Below are 17,246 nucleotides of genomic sequence, written 5' to 3'. Positions count from 1 at the left end.
GAGACCACCAACGTGTAGGAGCTTATGAGGCGATGACAAAGCTCTAAAATTGCTTGTGATTATGGTCGTACAACTCCGTGAATATAATGGCAAAAAAATTACTGAATTGTACACTTAAATTAATGAATCTTTTGTGAATTATATCAAAAACTTATAAAAAATATCACCCTATTTCAATCCTTTTTATATCTTTTCTGCATTCCTTCAGAATTTACAAACAGAACACAGTCAGAAGAGACAAAAGGAACCATAAAGAAGGGAGAGAATCGAAGTGTACATCCTACCCTTCAGATGCTCTGAACAAGGGTCTGTGGTTCCATCTTACCTGCGTCAATGGCACACGGGTAATGGTATCGGAAGGAGCAGCCTTTGTTGTAGCAGCCCAAGGTGGCGCCTGCCTCCTGGCAGTGGGAACATTTCTGAAAGGAAGGAAGAAATCAGGTGTGTCAGCATCCCAGACTCATCCCTCTCCTCCAGGCCTCCCCTGGACCCCACCAGTCAGACCTCGGCACATGTCTCTGTGGTTACAGGAGTCTGTGCGGCAGGACAGGCTGTCAATTTCTAATCGCCACTCATGGACCACACCATGGAAGGGATCCAGCAGTAACGTTTTAGGCCAGGCCTCACAAATAAATTAAACAGAGCAACACAGTGGGGCGAGGGTGAAGCACCCAGCTCTGCCTCTGGTGTTCCTGTTGTCCAACTGCTCACATGCCTGCCTGTCCTTTCCTTACTCTTCACCGCTCTGGTGAACTGCCTACAGATCCTGCCTGCCTATTTCTGCTGTGGAAGTCTGGGGTAGGAGGGGATGGTAAGATAGTAGAGTTATATATAAACCTTTTAGAATTAAAAGTGGAATCAGGATTCTAGTTCTTATATTTGTAAGATTTTATTTTTATTCTACTTATCCCAAATGCCCAATACAAGCATATTTCCCTTTTCAGAAAATATGGGCTCCTGTAGGCAAACGGTATTTTTATACACAAATCCTATTTTAAATGCACTAGGAAACCTGCCATGAATTTCTGGCTGAGACGTTATCCTGTAATTGAGATGCTCCTCCTTATTTGGTCAGGTTTTCGTAAAGTGGAGCACATCTCTATCGTCCCTGTGATGTGGCTGCTGTGAGCACTCAACCCCATGTCCTACCACAATATTCCTATTTCTAAAATGCAACCATACTGGCCCTACGAAAGATGGATGCGGACTCTTGTGGTGGCAGAGGACACCTGGAGAAGGCTACCTGGATGATACAGACCCTCGCTCCTGATTCTAGGAAAGATAAAAGTGCCCCGTAAGCAGTTACACTTATGGAGAATCCCCCCTTCCCACTCCTCGCCATAACCTTCCTGGGACAAACTGACTAAAGGGCTTCTCTGTCTCTTCTCTTTTGCCTCTGATAGCAGCCTGTTAGGGAACGTGTGGCCGCAGGCCTGTGGCAGTCAGCCTCACCTAGTTGGGGTGAAGCCCACCTGGATGCTGCCATAAAACAAGCACTCTAACCCAAAGCAGCAGGAGCAGGATGACAGGGAGCTGGACCAAGCTTCCCTAACACTGATGCTGTTGGAAAACCACAGGAATACCGGCAGCAACGCAGCCCCCGTGCTGGCCCTGCATCATGTATCGGACATCACCTGATGCGACTGACGTGGACCAGCTCGCTTCTAACTACCTTGTAACATCGCCACTCTACAGGAGAGGTGTCTGAAGCACCGGAAGGTGAAGTAACCTGCTCCAGGTCAGAGCTGAACTCTGCAGACCAGGCCTGGCATCCTCCGGAAGTAAATGGGGCAGGGACAGGGCTCTAAGACAGTCCTTCAGGAGCCCTGCCTTCCCCTAGAAGACCATCCATCTGTGTGATGATAACCAGTAAATGTTTACCATGTGCCCTCACACCCTGCCAAGAAATAAAAGACTACTTGGCCTGGAGTGAACCAAGGACAGTTGGCAGCTTCTTGGGCAGCCTGAGGCTTTATCTGCTTTTGTCAGTGCCACAGGGCACCTTCAGAACAAAGGTCTCATCATCAACCAGGGGAACAAACATGGCTGGTTGCTCAGTGGTCACCCACAGCCATTCCTGCTACACCCCTTGTTCCTAAAGGAGCCCTGAATGGTCAGTTATCCAGAGGGCTCAGCTACTGCAGGCCCTCCCCACCTTGGGGGATGAATCTCAATGGTGGCCATTTAGGAATGGGTGTGTCAAGCATTTCTGGTAGGAAAGTCTGCAGGGAAAGGAACTTTTGGGAAAGTTCTACTCCTCTTAACAAGTGACATGATGCAGGAACCGGCCGTCTTCTCACTTGGCCTCTGTGAGGATGGGGTGGTGAGGTCTGTTGCAACCATCTTGTCACCACAAGGGGACAGCTCTGAAGACAGAGCCCAACCCACTGAGGACAGCACAGTAACAGGATGGAGTGAACCCGGATTTCTGTAACATTGTTAAGCCCTAAAGCAACCTACCCCAGGACCACCCCATCTCCAGACTTGTTAAGGGGGAGGATACTCTTCTTTAAAAAAAAACCAGAAACAAAAACCAATTTTTAGTTTAATTTTGTAACTTGCAATCAAAATATCCTAACTGATGAGAAAGGGACCTAGTACCTGAGGTGTTCTCTGCTGTTTCAGGTGAAGTGCGGGGGCCCTGGAACCTAAATAACTCCCTGTAAGGGATTCCACCACTTCCTATCTTTGTGTTACTCTTGGCCAAATTCCTAACCTTTGTTTCTTTAGCCTGCAGACATAGACCTGATGATGTGATCTACTTCACAAGAGATGTTGTGAGGGTTAAACGTGTTCCTCCAAGCTTACAATAGTGGCTGGACAGAAGTGCTCAGTAAATGTGACCCAAGACGACCACAAGCCAGACAGATGACACGGACCATGAACAAACAGCAACCTGCAGAGCAGGCCGAGTCATCACCTGGGTTTACAGACAAAGAGAGGCGATTAAGCTCAGATCCAAACACTGTCCATTTCCTTCCTACCTCAACACATGCCCTGCTGCCCCTGGCAGGGCTTCTCAAAGCTCCCTGCCCTGAACCAGCCTACATTTTTCTCATAAAGAAAGCAAATTCATCCCTTACCAGGAAATCACATCAATAAAATAATGACTGTTTCTTTCAATTTGAAAAGCACAATTAATTTACTATGTTACATTAGAGGAAAAAGGCATATTAAGGCCTTAGAGAAAGGGCCTTAAAGAGTTTAGGCCAGTGGTTCTCAAAGTGTGCCTTGGATCAGCAGCATCAGCATCACCTGGGAACTTGTTAGAAATGCAAATTTTGGGATTCTGGGAAGATTGCAGAGTAGGTAACACCAGGAATCTGTTTCCCCACCTGGACAACAATTGCACTGGCAGAATCTGTCTGATGTAACTGTTCTGGAACTCTGAAGTCTGTTCAGGGCCTGCAACTTCCAGGGTTAAGACTTGGATGGTAAACTGCAGTTGTTTCTGGTCAATTTCAGCTCTTAGCACAGCAGCACTACCCATCTCCTACTCCTAGCCAAGCGGGAGGCAACCTAACCTTACAACTTAAGGAACAACAAAAAGAAGAACAAATTAAACCCAAAGCTAGCAGAAGGAAGAAGTAATAAGGATTCTAACAGAGATAAATGAAACAGAATAGACAAACTATAGAGAAAAACCAATGATACCAAAAGTTGGTTCTTCAAAAAAGATCAATAAAATCAACCTTTAGCTAGATGGATTAAGAAAAAAGAGAGGACTCAAATTACTAACATCAGAAATAAAAGTGGGACATTACTACTGATTCTACAGAAATAAAAAGGATTATAAGAGAGTACTATGAGCAACTGTATACCAAGCTGGATAATCTAGATGAAATGGGCAAACTTCCAGAAACACAAAACCTATCAAGACTTAAATCACAAAGAAATAAAGATCTGAATAGACCCACAACTAGTAAGGAGACTGAATCAGTAGTCAAAAGTCTCTCAAAAAAGAAAAGCTCTGGATCTGATGACGGCTTCACTGGTAAATTCTACCGAACATTTAAGGAAGAAGTAATACCAATCCTTGTGAAATCTTCCCCCATAATTTAAGAGAAGGGAACATTAAAAAAAAAAATCATTCAAACAAGGCTAGTATTACCTGATACCAGAGTCTGAGAAAGACATACGGGGAAAAGAAACCCTATAGATCAATATCCTTTATGAACACTGATGCAAAAAATCTTCAACAAAACACTAGCAAACAGAATCTAGCAGCATATTAAAAGAACTATACACCATAACCAAGTGGGATTCATTCCTGGAATGCAAGGATGGTTCAACATATGGAAATCAATCAGTGTTATATGTCACATCAACATCATGAAGGAAATAACTACACAACCATCTCAACTGATGCAGGCAAAGCATCTGACAAAATTCAACACCCTTTTATGGTAAAACAAAAACAAAAAGAAAAACAAAAACACACAACAAACTAGGAAGAGAAGGAAACAAAAGCCATATATGAAAAACCAACAGGGAATATCATATTCAATGGTGAAAGACCAGAGACGTTTCCCCTAAGATGAGGAATAAAAGCAAGGATGCTTGCTTTTACCATATCTATTCAACACAGTACTGGAAGTTCTAGCCAGAACAATCAAGAAAGAAAACGAAATAAAAGGTACCCAAACTGGAAAAAAGGAAGTAAAATGATCTCTATTTGAAGAAGATATGATCTTATATGTAGAGAACCCTAGAGTTCACCAAAAAACCTGTTAGGACTGATAAATGAATTTATTTAGCAAAGTAGCAGGATACAAAGTCAATACAGAAAAATCAGCTGCATTTCTATACATGAACAATGAACAATCTGAAAAGGAAATTATAAAAACAATTTGATTTTCAATACCATAAAAAAAAACACCTTAAGAATTAACTAAGGAAGTGGAAGACTTGTACAATGAAAAATACAAAACACTGCTGAAAGAAATTAAAGAAGACATGAATACATGGAAACACATCCCATGCTCATGGATTAGAAGACTTGATATTATTAAAATGTCTACAGGGTGATCTACAGAGTTAATGCAATCCCTATTAAAATCCCAATGACTTTTTTTTTTTTTTTTTTGCAGAAATAGAAAAACCTATCCTAAAATTCATATGGAGTCCTAGGGACCCCGAATAGCCAAAATAACCTTGAAAAAGAACAAAACTAGAGGACTCATACTTCTTATTTCAAAACTTACTACAAAGCTACAGTAGTTAACAGGGTGGTACTGGCATAAAAACAGAGATACAGACCAAAGGAATAGAATAGAGAACCCAGAAATAAACCCTTCCATATATGGCCAAATGATTTTTGACAAGGGAGCCAAGACCGTTCAATGGGGGAAAGGACAGTCTTTAAACAAACAGTGCTGGGAAAACTGGATATCCACATGCAAAAGAATAAAGTTGGACCCTTATCTAATAGCATATACAAAAATTAACACAAAATGGATCAACAACTTAATTGTAAGACCTAAAACAATAAAATTCTTAAAAGAAAACATAGGACAAAAGCTTCATGACATTGGATTTGGCAATGATTTTTTGGTTATGACACCAAAGGACCACATAATATAAGAAAAAGAGATAAATTGAACTTCATGAAAATTTTAAAATGTTGTGCATCAAAACACACTATCAATAGAGTAAAAAGGCAACTGACAGAATGGGTGGAAATATTTACAAATCATGTATCTGACAAGGGATTAATATCCAGAATATAGAGAACCCCTAAAACTCCATCAAAAAAACCTCCAAAACAAAAACCAAACAACTCATTTCAAAAATGAGCAAAGGACTTGAATAAGACATTTCTCCAGAGAAAATAAATAAATGGCCAATAAACACATGAAAAGATGCTCAACATCACTCATCATTAGGGAAATGCAAATCAAACCCACAATGAGATACCACTTCATACACATTAAAATAATTACTATCAAAGAGAAAACAAGTGTTGTTGAGGATGTGGAGAAACTGGAACACTTGGGCACTGTTGGTGGGAATGCATAAGGGTAAAATCACTGTGGAAAACAGTATGACAGTTCCTCAAAAAAATTAAAAATAGAATTATACAATCCAGAAAATTCCATCTTTGAGTAAAAACTCCCCCAAAATGAAAGCAGAGTCTGAAAAAATTTGTATACCCATGTTTATAGTAGCATTATTCACAACAGCTAAAATGTGGAAACAACCCAAGTGTTCATCAACGGATAAAGGAATAAGCAAAATGTGGTATATGCATACAATGGAGTATTATTCAGTCTTAAAGTAAGGAAATTTTGGTGCATGCTACAACACAGATGAACCTTGAGGACATTATGCTAAGTGAAATAAATCGGTCAGTAAAAGACAAATACTGTATGATCCAACTTACATGAGGTATTTAGAGTAATCAAATCACAGTTACCTTAAGTATAATAGTGGCTGCCATGATCTGGGGGGAGGAGAACGTGTGGAGTCTTTAGTTTAATGGGTGTAGAGTCTCAATTTTATAAAATGAAAAGAGTTATGGGGATGGATGGTGATGATGGTTGCACAGCAATGTGAATGTGTTTAATACCACTGAACCATGCACTGAACAGTTAAGATGGTAAAATTTAAGTCTACTTCACGATTTAAAAAAAGAGGGAGGAAGCAAATTCTCAAACCCCATCTCAATCTGTAACAAGTCTCCAGGCAATTCTGATGCCAAATTCAGTTTGAGAACTATTGGTCCAATTTCAACTTCCCAACTTTTTAGACGAGGAAGACAAAGACCCAGAGAAACGCAATGACTGGCTGAGCTAGGATTTCAGGTTTCCTGGGAGCCATTTAGTGCTTTCTTCACTATACTTCTGTCCCTTACAGACTAATGCAGACCGTAGGGCATGACAGGCAGAACCGAACCTGAAAGATGTCAAAGATGTTCAACTTCAGCCTCAGAATCTTTGCTTTAAGGCAATGCAGCTCCACAGATATGATTAAATCAAGTCTCAATCACCTTGAGATGAGGAGAGTATGCTGGATTACCCAAGTGGCCCCATTTTAGTCACCTGGGTCTATAAAAGTGAAGAACCTCTCCCAGGGGTATCAGAGTTGCAGGTTTTAGGGAGATGTGACGATGAAAGCAGGGTCAAAGAGATGCAACACTGCTGGTTTTGAAGATGGAGGAAGAGGCCATGAGCCAAGAACGTGGACAGTCTTAGAAGCTGGAAAGGACAAGAGAAATTCTTCCTTAGAGCCTCCAGAGAGAAACACAGCCCTGCTGACATCTTAATCTGAGCCTAGTGGGACCTTGTGTGGGACCTGTCACCTATAGAACTGTTACGATAACAAGTCTGTGCTTTAAGCCACTGCTTGTGGTAATATGTTACAGTAGTGATAGAAAACCATTAAGCAGGGATTTCCTGAGACTCTCACAATAAAAGTAATTGTTCATTTTCCTTTTACATTCTTCAGCATAGCAATTTTCTCCCTCATGGAAACACCCACCATTTCACTCACTTTTTATTAGGCAAATTCTGGCATCAGATCAGTGACACAGGAACTAGAAGGGACACTGGGTCTGTTTTCAATGCCTTTGTTTTTTCTGGTACAAGAAACAGACTAGAAGCAAAGTGACTTGCTGAAGATCACGTAACTAAAAATCCCAAAACTTAGAACCTGACCCTTTTCTCTTTGAAACCCAAGTTCAACATTCTTTATACCATACCAGGCTGCCTTCTAGTCCTCTTCATTCACTCAACTAGCCAATACTCGAAAAGTACTTCCTGTGTGTCAGTTGCCAGACAGAATATAAAAATGTATCTCTATAAAACCTTCTGTTTCTATCCTCCTCTTCTATCCTAAAATTAATACCGAGGCCAGAACCATTTCCAATTAGATTTTGATTCTTTACTTTTTACCTAAAGAAACTATTTACATTACCATTCTCCCATAGTGTAAGTAATAAAGTCACTGTACAGCTGAATGTCCTTTGTTTTTGATGCCACTGTTGTTACAAGTTTAATGATATTCATTCCCAGGAGAGGTAAGTCCACACAATACTGTTCCTAGTACAAATGAGACACAGAGTGGGACTTCTCAATCATGGTTTGTAAAGCACAGTACTTTTTCAAACTAGCAATGGCCTAGTCTTTCATTTACTATGGGAGGGTACAATGGTTATTTTTAGGCAACTCTGCATTTCCTGATACTGCAAATCTTGGGAAATAAATTATAAAATGCATTCTTAGCTTTTGGACATGTTTAAACAACATAAAGTGGACAAACACCCACCCTGATCCTTTCACCAGCCCTTGTCACTGCCTCAGAGGCAATGAGTCACAGGGATTGTTGACTAGAGCTGGCAAATGGCAGAAGCCCAATCACCAAAAAGCAGTTCAGTCCGTTACTGAAGGAGAATTCTGCATGCCTCTTCATTCACAGAAAGGTCTTTCCTATGAGATGTAACAGCAAACTGAATGATCACTTTGTTTAATGAGCATCTCGGAGCAGCCTCAGTGCACCGAAGCACCTGGGTCAGCGTATTATTAGTGTTGACGATGATCAGTTCTCTTCCAGCCGTCATGATCACACACGTTGCCACTGTGCCTGAGATAGCCTCTATCCAGCACTGCACATGCTTCTGCCTGTGCTTACAGCATTAATTTTTCACATTTGTCCACCTCCCCTAAACTGCGAGACTCATTCCTGTATCCCCAGGGTCTGGCACCCTGTAGGAGCCGTAAATGTGGGCTGATGGAATGAATGCAATGCCTGACACATTTGAGAGTGTGGAGAAAACTAACGAGGCTACTCTTCAACATGAGTTAAAAAGCTGATGCTGACAGAACCTGGAGAATGTGGAATAAGGTATGTGTTAACTTTTGGCCACAAGCAGCAGCTTCTTTTTCCTTTTAATTATGCCTTCCATACCCAGGACAGAGGCCTCTGCCACCTGAGCAGTCTACTCCAGCAACACAGCAGTGACACGGTCTACCTGCAAGGAACTACCCTTTAAGGCCCAGGAGCAGCTTTCTTTGATGCACCTCTGCACCCTATCAATTTTCTCCAAGAGCACTTCACGGTGTCAGCCAAAGCAGTACATATAAAACCCTCTATATTTTGAGGTCTTGCTTCCGCAGAGCTAGGTAATCTTGTTACGTTCCCTGAAAGCTCATGAGACTAGCTGGAACGATCTGCTGCTGCTCGCCATTCCCACAGACTTGGAAGAAGGGTCTGGCATCACACCACAACCGAGAGCATCACCGAGGCTTCAAAGCTCACCTCGGAAGGGAGATGCCCAGTCTTTCCAGGTCCATTTACTCAATACTACGCAAGGTATGTATTTTAGTAAGCAGCATTATGTCCCATAGCTGTTCCAGCAAAAGCATCAATTCCAGAAACCAAATCCATTTCACACCTTGAAAAATAATGATTCCAGTGTAGATGCCGCCAGTCACGCTTGCAGCACTCACTGGCGAAGGCTAACTGTGTGTCCCTTAAGACGAAAGCTCCAGGTTGGCCTGGCTTTTCAGAGCAAACATGGATGGTCCAATGTGAACATGACCCATATGTGAAGCAGCACAAGGGCCAGTGGAAAAAGAACCTGAGCTTTTGTGTGAAAGCCAAAAAAAGTCACCACGTCAATTTTATCATCTGCAAAAATGAAGACAACAATACAGCTGACCCTTGAACAACTCGGGTTTGAACCGCCTGGGTCCACTCTTTTGTGAATGTTTTTCAGCAGTAAATACTGCAGGACTACACAATCCATGGTGGGCTGAGTCTGCAGAAGCAGAGGAACTGAGGATACCAGAGTGGGGGAGGAGGGGCGCGACTATGAGTTATACTTGGATTAATGCCGGAGTTGTTCAAGGGTCAACCTTATTTGTTTTACCTTCCTCATAAAGTTGTTGCACAAAATAACTGTGAGAGTGTTTAATAAACTATAAAGTTCTATAACTGTTAGGAATTATAAAAACATATCTTCATCTTTAATTACTGCTGTCAAAATTAAACACAAAACATACCAAGTGGGTTCTATTAGATTAAGGCAAACTAAGTTAAAAAATCATTTTTGGAACTAACTTTTTCCTTTAGAATACTGCCTGAAACAAGCAGACCTGGGTGGGCCTGAGCATCTGCTGTCAGGTTTTCTGTAACTTGAGTTGCTGTGTGTACATTTCAGTAGTATTCCACCTCTGAGGGTGTGTATATAGTCAGCTCTTGGCCAGATCTCTGAACACTGCATCTCTTAGCTACTATTCACTATTACTTTCATTTATTTCTCCTCCTAATTCTATTATTGAACAATACAGATTAATGCGAATTATTTTTAATGTTTTGTGAAACACTTCTGCATTGGAAGGAAAGGTACTAAATAAACGAGGAATAAAACTACACACAATCAAGCGCAAATTAAACACTAGCAGGAGGTCAAAAGTGTGGAAAACTGAGCACAACCAGAATGAGGAAAAGGGCCCCGCACACTGGTCTGTTGTGCTTTCAGGTACTGCCCCTGCCTGGTACGGGCAGAGCAGACTCAGGCTGCCTATACCAGTGTCACCTGCCACGGGCTCCTAGCCACATGCTCCCAGCCTGTCCCCACCCTTGCTACGCAAGCCCCACACTCACAGTAGACTAACCGAGGATAATTTCTCCCACTGCTTCAGGACCCGCTGCTGCTGTGAGGGGCTGAGGCCCAGCAGGTGTACTGCTCCTCATAGCACACCCAGAGCCTAAAGTAACAGCTCATCTTCTCTGTTCCCAGGACAGAGTCATCTGCTTCCCCTCAAAACCAGGAGAGAAAACACACATGCAGAAACTTTCTTTAATCTGATGGTCATTGTTTAGATACAAAAATCTGGAATAAAATTATCCACTTAGACCCCCACTCTCCTCCCGTAAAACCCTCAATCAAAAAGTGACTCTGCTGCTGACCCTGAAAAATACTGGTTTCTTTGGAAACCTTTTCAAACACATTATAAACCTACCAAAAAAAAAAAAAAAAAAAAAAAGTCTGTGGCTGAGTCAGGGTTGAGGGTTGGCTGGCCCCGAAGTAGAGCAAAAAGCACAACGGCCTGAGCAAGGTCAAACCTATGCGCAGCTGCTCAAATGACTCTGGCTTTGTCCCTGGCCTCTGTTCCACGAGGAAAGCCTGTTCCCTGAATTCCCTTCCTACTGTCTTTGTACTCACAGATGGCTTTACACTGAAGTTATGATGCTTTGAATCAGGCTAGAAGGCCTGGGATTAAAGGACTTTTTTCCTTCATTAACAAAGTCCTTTCTTATCTTTCTGCACTTTGTCTGCCAAACAGAGGAGGCAGAATTTAGCCACAACCTTGACCACATGAAAACACATTCAGAGTACACATGCCTTTCTATGATGGATTTGTTCACTTTAACATTCAGCAAACAATAAAAATTATTAGGACTAAGATGCAGCTGGGGAAGGGTGTCTTTTCTCTAGAAGATTCTATCACATGCATCTCTATTTCTGTTGTTGCTGTTTTTACAAATCTGGATTTTCACATGTTAGGTGTGTTGGAAGTAAGGTACATCTGGTGTACCTCCATCAGATGTGACGGTTAGTAACCACTGGCTACCACTAAAAAGCCAGGCTGGTGCTTCTTTACAGAATCATGTAATCAAGTAATTCTATTTAACATGAAGAAAGATTTTGACTTCCTAACGAGCTGTTCTTGGGACTGTTTTTTTTTTTAACTGAAGTACAGTCAATTACAATGTATCAATTTCTGGTGTACAGCACAATGTCCCAGTCTTGGATATACATACATACATTCGTTTTCATATGTTCTTGGGACTTTAAATTTGCCTTATTAACATGTCAATTTTGAGTCTACAGCATAAAACTGCAAAGTTAAGAAAGTGGAAACATGGGCTGGAAGAAAATTAAGAACTCAGTTTTGTCTTTATCGGCTCAAGTTTTCTCTATTTCTTATCTTTCCCTCTAAATTCTGGTTTCTCTAAAGATCACAAGAGTTTGTATGATCAAGGTGTTTTTGATTCTCTGTGGTTTCTGCTTTGACTATTTAAGTTTTCTTAAATGGTATCAACTTCAGAAAGGTAATAATCTTTCCTTTTTAGTCATTCAACAAATTTTTATTATATGCCTATGTGAGCAAAAGTCTGCCCTCAGGGAGCTTATAGAATGGCCTGTAGTTAAGAAACCAAAACTGTGATGTGTTATGATGTAAATAATACTTCAGAGCTTTAGAGGTAGTGTCCCTGACCAAGTGAAGGTCAGGAAAGCATTCAGAAGTCAGGACAGAAGGGATAAACTACCTTACAGAAACAAGCACTCAGGGTGTGGAGGGCTGACACAGTGGAGCTGGATTCTGAAGGGCGGGGAGGTGATGAGCATGAATGTGGGGCCAACAATGGGTTGTGAGTTAGGGAGGTCTGGAAGAGTTTGGGTATGGGGGTACGAGAGGCTGCATTTAAAGGTATGGAGGTAAAACCAACAGGACTTGATGATAAGCTACAGGCATGGGGGTCTGAGATGCGCCTCTGAGCCGGGTGTCTGTGGTGTCAATGGCGGGGGCCCTCACTTGGCAGGCACAGAGGAAGGGGGGCCCTTTGGGCATCGTTGCAGCAGGATTCTGACAAGGAGAGGGCACACATGGCCCCTGCTCTAAAAGCTACTTACTCTTAGAAAAATTCCATTTATAGAATAGAATGTTTTGGACACAGAGCAAAATCTCAATTGGAATGATCAGGAAAGGGTTTAATGTCAAACGATACTTCCTGGTTCACTGTGGGTAAAAGCTAGAAACTCCTTCTGGGATACCTGAGTCTCTACTATTTTGAATTAAAATGATTATTTACTGTTGCCTCAGAGTGATGATTCTATCACTAGGACTACACTTGTAAGATACTAGGTAAAGACTAGGCTTTTTTTTTTTTAATCAAAGTGACCCCAAGATATAACAAAACTTGCTTTTAAAAATAAATCTCTGCTAGCAAGCTTTTTTCCTTATCATTTCCTTGTTTATCCTAAAGTGGAGAGGAAAAAAAATACAGTTAAAGACACGTTCCAGAGGACAATCAGATGGCCAATAGGCCCATGAAAAAAATGCTCAATACCGCTAATTACCAGAGAAATGCAAATCAAAACTACAGTAAGGTATTACCTCACACCGGCCAGAATGGCCATCATTAAAAAGTCCACAAACAATAATTGCTAGAGAGGGTGTGGAGAACAGGGAACCCTCCTACACTGTTGGTGGGAATGCAGTTTGGTGCAGTCATTACAGAACACTATGGAGATTCGTCAAAAGACTAAAAATAGACTTACCACATGATCCAACAATCCCACTCCTGGGCATGTATCTGGGGGGAACTCTATCTTGAAAAGACGCATGCACCCCAATGTTCACGGCAGCACTATATACAATAGCCAAGACATGGAAACAACCTAAATGTCCATCAACAGATGACTGGGGATAAAGAAGATATTCATTTACTTCTTTACTGGAATACTACTCAGCTATAAAAAGGAATAAAATAATGCCATTTGCAGCAACATGGATGGACCTGGAGGCAGTCATTCTAAGTGAAGGAAGCCAGAAAGAGAAAGAAAAATATGATATGATATCACTCATAGGTAAAAATTTAAAAAAAGAAAAAAAGAAGACACTAATGAACTTACCTACAAAACAGAAACAGACTCACAGATATAGTGAACAATCTTACGGTTACTGGGGGAAAAGGGGTTAGGAAGTGATAAACTTGGAGTTCAAGATTTACAAATGTTAACTATGTATAAAACAGATAACAAGTTTCTTCTGTATAGCACAGAGAACTATGTGTGTCTTGTAGTAACCTATAACGAAAAGAATATGAAAATGAATTCATGTATGTATATGTATGACTAAAACATTATGTATGTTGTACACCAGAAATTGACACATTGTAAACTGACTATACTTCAATTTTAAAAAATGACATATTTCAATTAAAAAAAAAAGAAGGGGGGAGGGTATAGCTCAAGTGGTAGAGCACATGCTTAGTATGCACGAGGTGGTGGGTTCAATCCCCAGTACCTCCTCTAAAAGTAAACAAATCTAATTACCTCCCCCCTACCAAAATTAATAATATAATACATAATAAATAAATAAATAATTTAAAAAAAAAGATATGTTCCAGTTGGTTGCTGACATCTCCTGGATTTGCTTTCCTTATATTCAGTGGGTTATCTTTTTCCTAGTTCCTGCCTCAAATATAGGCAGCCTAAAAAGAGACAAAGAAAGACACAAAAAGAGAAAAACGGAGAGAGCTAGGCTGGAGAGGAGGCCCTGAGTTCTTCCCGCTGAGCCGAGCTGTCCAGGCACTTGGGTGGGGGTGGAACCGCAGCAGAGGCTCCTCAGAGAAGGGAGATGGGAGACCAGTGCTGGCCCTGCCTCCACCAGCTAGACAGGCTTGGGACAGTTAATTAATTTAAGTCTTGATTTTTCTCAACAGTAAAGCAAGGGTAATACCCAGGTGGGAAAAGAGGAGGAGGGTGGAGAATCTTTTAAGAAAATTAACAAAACAAACCAAAACCTCCCCCAATCAACCTTGAATGTGCTTGACAATGAAGAAAAAGAGTATTTTTTAAATGACATGTACAGTATTCCTAAGACACCCTACATAAAAATGGAAGGAAAAAAAGTCCCAGCAGCCACCCCAGGATGGCCCCCTGAACAGAGGCCCTCGGCTTATCTGCAAGGCTCTGGGCAGCACAGACATCCAGAAGCCAGCTTTTAAAACAATCCACTGCTAGTGCTTACACCCAGCAATGCTGCCACTTATGTGCACTGGTTTTGAACATTTATGTTTTTAATACAGCATTTAACCACTTTTTCCCCCACCCTCAATTGTCTGTTTTAGTATGGACACTGTATTGATGATAATGTTCTCTAAACATGTACTTGTATCAGTACAGGTACTAGTAATTATTTTCTATCAAGATGCCCACAAAATTGAAAGTTTTAATTATCACATATGTAACAAACTCCAAACGTGGATGTGGTGGGCACAGACACTAGCCATTCACTATAGCTTTTAAAAGCTCTGTAATTCCCTAACTTTAATTCTCCTGGGTTTATAGTCTTCAGGTTTGGCAATAACAAATTTAGAGAGGCAAAACAAAGCAATTTCCCAAATAAAATGCATCCACTTATCACAATTTTAGTTAAAACCAGTCTTCATCTCCCCCCTTCCAGAATATTAAATAAAGCGTTACAAAAGAAGGCTTGGTTTAATTGTTTTTTTCCCTCTTGTTCTTGAAACGTATACTGCTATGTTAATATACATGTTTCATAACTTCATTTATGAGAAAGTCAACACAGGCTTCACTAATGATGTTTCTTTGACTTAAAACAGACCTTGGTTTTTTTCCTGAAACATAGTTTGCACTTTATCTTACCCACACCACAGGTACATATACTCCGTTTAAAATAGTTCTAATCAGAGGCTTTCTTTTACAGCCAGAGAAGAGAACTGTAACTCTGTTGAGAACCTTGTATGTTTTGTCTAAGGGGAGTTTCTACATGTTAGGAAGAAAAGGGATGTGTGCCTTTAAGAAGTTAGAAAGGAAGTTTAGGCAGTAATTAGCAGGTTTGCTCCAAGTAGCAGCTGAGAACCTGAGAAAGGCCAACCCAGCAGGAGGAGGAGCCCCGTGGTAGCCCAGTAAGAAAGAGAACAGCCTTTTCTCCAAGTGTAGAGACAAACGCTTTTATTTTATAGGCAGTTTAAAACATTGAAATTTAAGTTGCACAAGACTATAAACTAATTTTTTTTAACTCTTTGCTCAAACAGTGGATTGCCTTTTGAGCTTTCTGAATCTATAAAGGTATCTTTTTAAACGTATCTTTCCCACCGGGAAAGTGACTCTTGGTATAATAACCCTGCTCCTCTCCACCGCCCGTCCCACCCAGGAGCTGGGTCTATGCATCCAGAAAGCTGCTCGTCCACGAGGAGCTCATATTTACCTGTTTACAATTTTAGTGGCAGAAATGATGACTGCGCTGCCCCAACAGCCTCCTTTAATGACATCTCAAATCTGTGCAGCTTACACTGACTTAAATCTCCAAAGAAGTTCCAAACTCTTGGAGATCTTTTCCCTTCTTTTCACTGCCTCTCCTCCTACTTGCATCTGTCCTATTCCTTCTTAGCCAGATCTGCTTCCACCTCAACCATCCCCATCTTCCCAACAGATCAACTGAGTTTCCCAATCAAGATCTTCTCAGCCAAGGCCACCCTATTCCTTGAAGTGGCAAGTTCTTCAAGGGCAGGGGCAGCCTGAAAAGGGGCAGGCAGCAGAAGCACTTTCACATGGGGGCAGAGTGCCAGCAGAAAGGAACCTAAAAATGAGGATGTCTTAGCATATTTAAGCTACTGCCAATGCAACTACCCATAGGGTCACTGGTCCCCACACCCTAAAGCCAGCTGGCCAGATCTCTCCAACCCTCTCAGCATGCTTTATGGGGACATTTAATGAGGTGATAATGTGTGAGACACCTCACAGGGCATTTCAGGTCACTCACAAGCCTTTTCTTCCCAGAAACTCTACACTGAAAGGAAAAACTTGGTCCAAACCTAGAATGGAAACTTTGGTACCAAAGTTAGTTGAATAGCTTATGATCTAGCTTTAGTTGACTAGCTAAACACTGAGTTTTCAGAGTTGACTTCAGTCTGTCACCTGCCTGGCCATCACCTGAAGTCTGTGGCCACCACCTAGAAAGACTAAAAGAGCAGCATCTGAGGGATTCTCACCCACAAGAAATTCTAACAAGCGTTGGCTCAATCCACCTTCATGGATGTGGACATTTTCCTTCTTCCAGAGCAGGAAAATACTCAGCAAGAAGCCAATCCTCACTTCAACAGATGAAGAAAATGTGAACTTGAAAGTAATATGACCAAGAATTAAATCCAACTCCTACCTTCCCCACCTACAATTTTTTAACGTCAACTGACATTATGACAGGTATCATTTTTCCCCTTACAACAACCTGATGGGTTAGTCCAGAAATTATGCTGGGAGAGGGGAAAGTGACTTGTCTACCATTACAAGAAGTCAATCCCTGTGAATATCTGGATGAAGAATAAAACAAGACCTACAAGGTTCTGTAATCATTACTCCTTCTCAACAATCTCTTCTGGTGTCTTCAAAGACCATCTGTTGGGGAAATCCAAGAGCTTCTGTTGCTCTCTTTCTGGTCCTTGTTTCCTTGTTCTCTGGGCAGCCTGGTTAGGGCACAGTGTTTATGTGA

General features: G+C 41.3%; 1 protein-coding gene across 1 annotated transcript in view; it reads right to left on the bottom strand.

The window, feature by feature from the left end:
* The window catches only part of TCF20 (transcription factor 20), an 86,028-nt gene that overhangs the window by 14,272 nt on the left and 54,510 nt on the right, over nt 1-17,246 (bottom strand). The window contains 1 exon segment of the mRNA XM_031463369.2: nt 326-419. Coding sequence (XP_031319229.2) covers nt 326-419 — 94 coding nt within the window.

This window comes from Camelus dromedarius, chromosome 11 (genome assembly GCF_036321535.1).
Source record: "Camelus dromedarius isolate mCamDro1 chromosome 11, mCamDro1.pat, whole genome shotgun sequence".
In the NCBI taxonomy this organism is placed as follows: Eukaryota; Metazoa; Chordata; class Mammalia; order Artiodactyla; family Camelidae; genus Camelus; species Camelus dromedarius.
Note: the sequence above shows the minus strand (reverse complement) of the source record. Positions and strands in the feature narration are given on the sequence as shown.